This window comes from Paramacrobiotus metropolitanus, unplaced genomic scaffold, assembly GCF_019649055.1.
Source record: "Paramacrobiotus metropolitanus isolate TYO unplaced genomic scaffold, Prichtersi_v1.0 Parri_scaffold0000137, whole genome shotgun sequence".
Classification (NCBI taxonomy): domain Eukaryota; kingdom Metazoa; phylum Tardigrada; class Eutardigrada; order Parachela; family Macrobiotidae; genus Paramacrobiotus; species Paramacrobiotus metropolitanus.
Window position 1 is genome coordinate 159016 of NW_026570357.1, and position 10197 is coordinate 169212.

General features: G+C 42.3%; 1 protein-coding gene across 1 annotated transcript; it reads right to left on the reverse strand.

Annotated features, from left to right (window-relative positions):
* Positions 1 to 622: 622 nt before the first annotated feature.
* On the reverse strand, positions 623 to 1722 carry LOC129599090 (allatostatin-A receptor-like). The gene is made up of 3 exons (XM_055497231.1): positions 1223 to 1722; positions 1059 to 1111; positions 623 to 993 (listed from the first exon to the last, which is right to left on the reverse strand). The coding sequence occupies exons 1-3, from the start codon at positions 1720 to 1722 to the stop codon at positions 623 to 625; spliced, it is 924 nt and encodes a 307-aa protein (XP_055353206.1).
* Between the last annotated feature and the right edge of the window lie 8475 nt (positions 1723 to 10197).

A 10197-nucleotide genomic window follows, 5' to 3' on the forward strand; every position in this document is an offset into this window, starting at 1 on the left:
GTGGCTTTCTGGAGAGTTACGATGTCACATAGAATTTGAAATCATTGGGCATGCGTCAAATTTCAAATTTCACCATGATCCTACGTAGTTCTGTATATACTATATACTTTATAAGCATCACGTGCTATTTATTGTATCAAATAGCGGCATGAAAACCTGTAGCGTAAAGTAGATCGTCGTTTCATCGCTTTTAATTATTCCTAGTTAATAGTTATGCTCATATTAACAACTGTATGCCGCATCGGAAGCGGTACTCTGACAATGAGCATGAGCATGTTAGTCTGAACAGCCTGTCAATCAAGCCATGCTTTATGCCGTTTGCCGATTAGCATAATTGTGTCCATGAAAGTGCCGCTCAACACGTCTCAACAAGCATCTCTTTTGAAGATAAAAATGCATTAGCTGCGTCTGCTTTTTTCTCTACAAATTTCACATATAAGTGACAGCACGTCACAAGCAGAATGCAGACATACGCGGTCGATAATAGTAAGTAATAAATTCAAATCAGACATCTCTGTTCAAATTTCAGTTAGACCCTTCGTCAAATAAATGCTTCTGTGAACAGAAAACTACACAGGGTATGTGCCCTTTTGATGCAGCCATTTTTAAAACAGCAAACGGCTTAGCGGCAAAATATAACGTTTTTAACCGCTTTCTGTAAAGTGGGGAGGCTGGAATGATAAATGACCGGGTTGAATATGCAACTTAAATATTGCAAGCAAGCCACAACAGCGCTGACGTCATCGTTCCAATACGGCACGAAATCCACCAACAGGAAATAAATATTTCCTGGAAAAATGCAGACCAAAATGCACAGCGCCAGCAGTGCGAAGAGACGAAAAAATTTCTTCTCATCACGGTCTTTGGATTTCTTTTTGGCTGTTGCACTGGGTTCTGTTCCGGTAACGACGGTAGTATGTACATGCGTGACGTTGGTGTGGGCGTGGCTGTGCATGACGGTACTCTTTTTTCCGTGTACTTTATTGGAGAAACCTGAACAAATAAGAAGCTCTAGAAATTGTGAGCAAATTAATTTGGGAGTTCTTTGATTCACATACCTTGCTGTTTGAACTTCGCTCGTCCATGTAACTTCCAGAAGACCAGTACATAGCTGAACAAAACGAACCATGGCGGAAAATCATACGCGAGAAACTCGACAACTAATGAATACGTATGCTGCATTTTGAAGTTGATGGAGCACGGTAAGGTCATTTCGTTGTACCGTAGGGCATCTATCAGATTGTACGGCATCAATAAGCAGAGCAAATAAATCCACGTTCCAGCGCACATGATCACTGTGAACTTCACGGATCGCAAATTCCGGTAACGAATGGGAAAGTATAGTGAAAACAGCCGGTCCAAACTGATGAGCATCACCGAATGTGCGGTACTGGTGGAGAAGAAGTTATCAAAGAAGTTGTAGTACGGGCAATAACTAGCGTTGGATGTGGGTGATAAGGTGAACCAGACGAAGCCGGTCATGCTGAACAGAGCCAAAGCCAGGTCAGTGATGGAGACATTCAGGATGTAGTACGAAAAAGGATTTCGCACGGCGGAATCGCGAATAAATGCGATGATGATGAGAATATTGTAGACGATGGTGCCGGCGCATATCATTGTCACACTGATGACTAACCCATAGGTCCCGGGACTTAAGCCGGCTGGTGCGGTGTCGTTGCCGCCTGTCGCGTTGGAATTGTTGAAACCCGTTTCGTTTGCCATCACAATGAAAAGCTGAATGTTAACTTGAGAACTACTGTAAGGAGCCGATTACAAACATTTTAAATAGTACTTTTTTCCCGTTGCAGTATTGCGTAACATATCAGCAGCGTACTCCAGAAAGAATGAAAATAGAAAGTCCTGGTGTCACGTTGATCCGGGAAAGAGCTTATGGATGCGGGGATGCCACTTGCGAGTCACTCGAGAGGTAGCAGCTGATAGTCGCAGAACAGAATTACGTACACATCCTCTTACTGCTATAAACTCACTTTTTGCCGTAATGCATTTAGATTATAGAGCGCTAATGAAGCGATCAGGTGGGACAATGGCAAGCTCCCGGATGCGTAATCGTTAATATCGCTATTCACCTGGTTGTGAGGGAGCCGTTATTAAACCGGGTTGGATAAGCGACGGCGTACAACCGGGATGACTCAGAAATTATTCAGATGCAAGTGTGTTATAAACGCTATGCTATCGAAGTATGGCGGATTCCTCTTCCACGGCGTTCTTTGGCAATTGAAGCACACGCTCGTTTAACGCCTGCAAAAACAGAGGTCGTACCGGGAGCAAAGATGTATTAACTGTAGGAATTCATTCCATGAACCTTCATAAATTATCGAAATTTAATAAATCAGTATTTACTTGGATATGGACTCAATAGTGCTTGGACATGCAGAGAACAATACATTAGAAATTTAAAAGTCGATGAGTTTATCTTGCGTGGTACAGACACCATTCAGTCACAAAAAAGGCATGGTTTTTGCATCATCAGCACCTTCTGAATAGTACACACGGCATGCTTGATAACTATAAGCTCTTCACCGGATAGTAATGTCCGGAAGCACAGTATCAACTTTCCCTTAGCGTATATAATATATTTGCATTTGCATTCAATTTTTTAAAAAGTATCTGCCGCTTCTTTTACAATTGCGTTGAAAAGAAGTCAATATGGAGAGCCATATAGCCACGCCACCGAAGCCGCTGCACTACGCCAAGACAGATGCAGGCACTCCCACAATTTTATTCCATCGTTATTATATCCTAACTGAAAGCATCCAAAAAATAAACGACAAGGGGCAGATAAAAAAATATTTATAAAATTACGGTGTAGCGAGCACGCCGAGCAGTAGTAAAATTAAAAATCACAGGTTAATTATTTATCACAGGTTAATTATTTGGAATAGCAAAAAAACGTCTTGTGTATACGAATAAAAAGAATTTTGACCGACATCGGCTCCGCGCTAAAATGCCCATTTCAAGTAATTTTTGACTTGGCACCGTGCTGTACATAAAATTTGAAGCACTTTATTTACCAATTACCGCTTCTACTAAATGTACGGTAATTCAGCGATAACGAGAGAAAATGTTGCCAGTCACTTGCCACAGTTTTGGACTCTTTGTCCGGCGGCGGACCGGCGCAGAAGTAAATCTGAGGAAGGGATTGGTTTTGACTGTCTTTGGGATTTGTAACCGTAGTATAATCATTGTTGTTGAACCCGAAGGAATAAATTAAACATTAATTAAATATTTCTGACAGTTTTCACAAGAACTTATTTTGCCACTGCTCACTCCTTAATTCCCCCGCCCACGCCAGTTATAAAACACTCAGTGGTACGTAGCGTCTCTACTCCTGCTGTAGAAATCATCTTTATCGGGAAAAACGCCATCAATATAAAAAAAAAGTGCGTTCGCGTAATACTATTCTAGAAACTGAATTGCGATATACTCTTAAAAAATAAATGCGTTTGCCTTCTTGATGACACATGCGGCACACACTTAATTTTTTGACCTACCAGAACACGCGGAGACCGCGCCGGATGGCTGGAGCACTGCACGTAATACAGCATCCCGTCACGCACTGCCGTGCAGCGTATTTGCGATCTCACTTTATCGATCTCCTGGAAAACCGTAGAGCGACTGGACCAGTCGGCCGGCAAAGGCCCGAGCGGACAACGAAGTCATCCTCTGCCACACCGCAACGGGCCCAGTGGGTGTCCGAGGGCGTGCGGCGTACTTGGTCCAGGAACAGCAGCTCCTGGACGGCGCCGTGAGGGAGCTGCGCCTCCACGATCCACCCCACGGCAATGTGTTCGACTCTTCCCAGCAACAGTATCCTCCCGGGGTACCATTTCCAGGGGCAGTCGTAGCCCTCCCGCAGAAGCGTCTGCACGTCAACGTCTATAGGGGAATATTTCAGCAACGAACGACGGTCACCCTGCGAACGGAAGACGGCTCCGTATTCGATGAACTGGGCGCGCTGCGAGTCGCATCCGAAATTTATGATCAGTCCCTTCTCGGCGACGTTCACTATATAGCCGTGCTGCCACCGGCCGTTGACCAGGACGTCGACGGCGTTCCACGCAGTCACCGGCTGGCCAATTTCTCCGTGAACCTGCATGCTAGCGAGTGTAATCTCAAATCTTTACTCTAGCCTTACAAGGTATAACCGTTAGTTGCAACTATAAGTACTAGTAACCCCGTTTTGCCCGAGAATCCGAATCAGTCCTGTGGCGCGATTCTGGTTCGATGAATAGCTACGCCTACAGAAAAATAACACAAAATAATAACCCACACATTCAGCAAAACAATTCTTGATAAAAGAAAGGTACAATAAAAGTTATGCAGTGTCAAAAATGAAAAATACTTGTCAGCTTGTAGTCAACAACACACACAGCCTGCCGAATACACAGCCTGCCGATTCAAGCGTATATATGTGAGCGTAATCGTATTCAGTGTAAAACTAAAGTATGCGTGAGTCACGCAGCGTGACTACCGCCCTTAATAGTGCCTTACTTGAGCCATATTGCAGTGTATATATTCATATGATATAGGTACTGCAGCTGGTAGCACTTAAGCACTACAATACATGTGACACCTGAATACATTACTTTAAAACGTAAATTTGAAAAATCCTTTTGCAAAAAAAACTCGGCTGAGAATGACGGCATCAGTCATTAATTTTGTTGTCGAGTGAAGTTGGAATATCGGTCAACAAATTCAAGTTGCAAAATGCTTGTTCAATATATTCGTATTCGTACTTCCGGTTTGTCTTTGGACTGGTGACGCACATACTGTAACTGCCCCCATCACCCGGCATTCGTTACCTTAGTTGAATTTTGTTTGAAGAATCTAGAAATAAATAATTGTACATTGCACGAAACTAAACACACTGACGAAATGTTCAATGAAAGTGCACTTCCGGCGCTTACGTCTTCAGCCAACTGTGCTACGGTTATGTCCTTATGGGTTCCGCTGAACTGGCTGGCGCGTGCAAGACACATGGCTGTGCAACGTCTAGTTGGAAATTTCATAACATTAATTTTGTCGAATAAGATTGACGATGCAGCCAGAAACATCCACAGCCGGCACTCTTTATTCGAAGTTTTCGATTCCAGTTAATTTGTTAGTTCATGCTGATGCCTGCATTGGCTTCCTTTATTAAGCAAACCCTTAAACGGGCACGCTTACAAGTCTCACCGATCCTCATCCATGAAACCCCATCAATAAGAAGTATATGAATCATAGTAATATCGGTACATTGATTTAGACGTTTACTCATATGGGAAACGTATGGATCACAATCACCCTTAAATCAGTGTTTTTTTGTCCTGAAAAAGACAAAATTGTCCTGGAATTATTTTGTCGTAACCCGGCAAAAATACCTTGGTAAAAATACTGCTTTTTTCTCTACAGACCCTTTGCGTCCGTCTCCTAAATTTTTGTACTTTGTAGTGCAGTACTGATTAGTCATTTGAAGACCCTTTTATGTACGTTGCCATTTTTCGTATTCAATCAACAGGAATTTATATTGACGGTTTAGATTCAGGAGTAGTTGTTGGGCATGAGTGTATGCAAAAGTTTTCAACTGATAGAAATTATACCGGCAACGAACATGTCAGTAATCCAACTTTGCATATCTTTTCTTCTGGAAAATGTATTTTTCCTCCTCGGTGGACAACTGCCAGTTTCTGTATATCACCAAACCATCCACACCAACCTCGCTCGATAGCACTGAGCGTCCAGTTCGATTGTTATACAGTCAGAGAATACCGGTACACTGTGCGCAATTTTTAGTACAACGATTCGCAATCGCTACTTCCCACAACAAAGAAATAGGTATTAATTTGTAATAAGATACGGCTGCACTGGCCAGACGATGTAAATCATTTTTTGCCTGAAAGAGTCAAGGATAGACTTGGATGCTGTCAGTTTATACACATACATCCCAATAAATACCATCAGTTAATTTACTTGCCGCCTGTTGGATAAATAGTAGCATTGGAAAACATAGGGAAATCAAGAATTTCAGTGTTGGTGCAGCGCGGTACGAAGATTGCGCTCGACTGAAACATCAAGTTTTATCGAGCGCATTCACTAAAGGCGGCCCCATAGTCAACCGTTTTCTGAAACGGAGAAAAAGTTTCTCGAGCTCCCGGCGTCGACGGAGTTTCCGTGGTCACGGATTTCCGACGACACGGTCACTCCGACTCACCGTCCCGTCGTGGTGATCGAAATATGTATTCCTCATAGTTGTCCGTCCTTCGGCAATATTAGTGACACCATTTTGACAGGAAGTAGGCAACCGCCCGCTGCAACGGTAGGAAGTCACCGCCCAGGGCGGTTGATTGCTGCATTATGGCAAGCCAACATTAGGCTTATGGCAAGCCGAGTATTATTCGGTATTACAGTGCAATACAGTGCATGTCGATTACCAGTAGCATGAGTGAAAAAAGGCTTTGCAATAGATCAAACAACATTGCAACAAGTAATTATGTACTTACTGCCTAATTTGTCATTTGAGAACCTAAATTTTTCGTAAATTTTTGATTTGGCAATCTACTCACTCCACGGCATTTTTTGGCACAAAATACCTCATTAGTAGCTTTCCATATTTATTGGTATCCCAAATGCCCTTGCAATACTTCACACAGCTGCTCTGAATTCCGAGTTTATTCGGCATTAATTTTTTTGTACTACTAATGATTTACGAGGCATTTTGCCACAATTTAGTAAGCAGATTGTTACGTTAAAAACTCCACTAGCGTTATGTGCTGCCCCAGGCACTGTACGTAGCTAAGTTTAACGTAGAAATCCCAACGTGGATTCTGAGACTTTATTTACGAAACACAATTCAAGTGACTGCTAGATGACTTCCAGTGGACTAAACCAGAGTGGACCCCTCTAGCATTGGCAAGCTTGGCGCTTATATAGCCAAATTCGGGTAAACATCCACATTAAGAAACTTCTAGAAACTCAGATTACTCAATAACAACATTAAAACGACATAACAAGAGATACAGAGAAGACTGGAAATCTGTCAATTCAGGTCTTCTCAACTTATGCCCAAATATAGAACTAACTGATATTCTCTCAGTTCTCTTTGTGGCTAATGATCTTGTTTACGCCAGGCTGTATCTTAAAATAGCTCACATGGGGCGGTGTGGCTGGTAACATTCCTCCCTTCTTAAAGGGTTTGGCCCTCCAAACCAAGACGTACGGCGGGGGGAAAAAGTAGGCAACCTTCATTGTTATTGTATCTCTCGGTGACCTTTCTGATGTGCTCTGTGATAAATCCGCTCATCCTATCCGCGCTTACAAACTCCTCGAAGGCAAAACCATCGGGCCATCCATCAGTCTTCACAGCTGCAGCAACCTGTAGTCGGGCTTCCGGTGTCCGTTGCAAACGCCCTCTCTGGCTGCCAAACGCGACACATTCATCGAGACGGTAACGGAACTCATCCTCTTCAGGGATGTCCGACAAACTACTGGTTCCCTCCAGCCCTCGCCTCGGCACAATGCCCATATAAAGGCTACTGCGCTGGACAGAACATCCAAATTCCCGCAGGTCAGCGACTTTATCGCGCCATTTACAAAATCATTGGCGTGGACTATGCGGCATAACCGTTCCAACTTCGTCTTGTATCCACAAAGCAAAGGTCAACCTTCTTACTTGGACGGAGCGATGACTTTTTAGACTCTCTCGTCTGCTAAACAAACGCTTTTCCACTATGCGCGTTATTCCGTTGCGCGCGCTCCGCTTGGTTGCCGGGTCAACACTCCTGGTTCTGACAGTCCACAGTCGCATCCTTCGCTGAAGATGCATCATTGGCAATATCCCTTCCGATCCCGTCACGATGATCCAGATCCCGTGTTTAAATGGTTTCGGCACCAAATGATACATTAAAGCGCTCCACTACTACGTATCGCTGCAGACTTTACGCAGCAGTTAAACGCCAATGTTAAAGTTGGTATTTTAACTTTAATTCACAAGTACAGAACAACTCAGAAACGGACTGAGAGAAACCAAAACCAATTCAAATCCCAATGCACACTCACACTGCGTTTAAATATACTAGGTCAAGTGCACGCATTCATAATTGCCATGTTTTGCAGTCGCACATACACACAGAGTGGACAACGGACAGTACGTACATCTTCCTTAATAGCCCATATGCTTATGATTGATAAGACAACACGATAATTACCAGCACATTATCCATAAGGCACAACACCACTGTTTACTCGATACACGTTACTAAATATAAACGTTAATTGCTGCTGATGATGGACACTGGCCATATGTTCGGCCGTAAGACGGCTGTTTATCTCGCCGGCAATGACTGCGTCCGGTTATATGCCGCATGTCCGTAACAAGATGTAAAACTTACGTAAAACTTTCCAAATGGCTCACAAACGGAAAATCATGTATACTTATACTGACTTACAGATATGGAAAAATATACGTACAGATTATAATTATTTTAGTAATTAAAATGTCTATTAACAAAAACGGGTTGTGTCACATGTGCATTATGTGATAATTAGTCGGTACAAATTATATGCAAGATGTATTGTACATATGTACAGGTACATAATATACAGGTACATAAGAGTATCTGGGCGTCCCGGTGGGCAGTGGCCACTTGGGCAAACGTATGTATGATTGGGCGAAAGCAAACGGAGACTGTATTAGGGAGGAGCCATCCTCTCCTACACCGAACAAGTCGAAATCACGAATTTCGACGACTCGGTTTCAACACGATCATGTTCCCTCATAGTCATCCGTAAAAATGGGACGGAGAGTCGGGGAATGGTGTCCTGATAGTTATTCGAAGTTTGGACACCTTTTAGTCGAAACTGCCGTTTTCGGTGAACTATGAGGCGGCCTTAACAAGTTAAGTGCTGCACCCGCAATGGAACTGCATGGTACACGCAGCCGTTGGGATGCGACTCTGTGCGAAATCCTGATAAAAGACTTTTTTTGACATCAGTGATGTACGCGTACGTGCCCCTTTGCTATGTGTTTTCAGCTATGAACCGTTGAATATCTTCTGTTGACTGACCATAACGATTAATGAATATACAGGTAGAAACACGCCAAATACTAGCGCGGTGTTCATTTATCTTTATGTATAATATGGACAATGTATATGATGTTATATTATAGAGAGGTTTATTGTATAGATGAATATAGATGAATTTAGCTTTACCACCGGCAAACTATCAGATAATCAGGCGTTTGTGTTAGATTGATTGTGCTAGTTTGAAATACTGCATACAAAAGCGGACCGTTTCAATGGGTGCAGAATTCTAAGAAGTAGTACAATATTCAGTAATTAACGTTACCGATTAACATTTCGTGGCGCTAATGAAAAATTTCGTCTGCCGACTGTCGCACTTACAGTGTCTTATTACCCCGTAAATTTTAAATATTTACCTGCTACAAAAACAAGTCAGCTAGCGATATCGCTGTTGTTATGCGCACTCTGTCTCTTTCTCTGAGTCTGAAGGAGATTAAATTTAAGTAATATTTAATTTGGCGCTACCGTTGCTACCGGGAGTTTTCTGGAGTGCAATAAAATATATTATAATTACATCTTTGCCTAAGATTCTGGCTAGCATGCAGAGAAAAAAATAAGGTGATTTGCGCTTATGCATAATTACAGTTAAGCGCACATTCGGTAATCAATTACAGAGTACTGCGCATTAAAAACAAGAATGCCAAATGTTTCAAGGTGTAATACAAATTTTTCTAGTAATACGGTCCAAATATCGCAATTAACCTAGCTTTTACGTATACACATTTACTTGTGCAAATGATGCTCGTACATCTTCAACAAGATTAATTAACTTTGTAAGTTTAAGTGTATCTGTAGAAGCTTAAGATGAATTTGCTAGCTAAAATTATTTTAGTATTTTTCGAACGAAATTTGCCGAATCACGACAATATTCATGATGAACGAGATAAACTTATAACTATCTAGGCGTTATCAGTCAGTGCTGAAAGCGATTTGCATGAACCGACATGCAAACCTGTGTATCACATGCGGTTTTTTGTGAATCACTCATCCGAAACATATAAAACTGTCGTTTCATATAAATGTTATTAATAGGGAAAGAACATGAAATGCACTAGGTCAGTCAAGTCAAACCACTCTTCTAAACACCGGTAATACTTAAACTAGAAATACATCACGT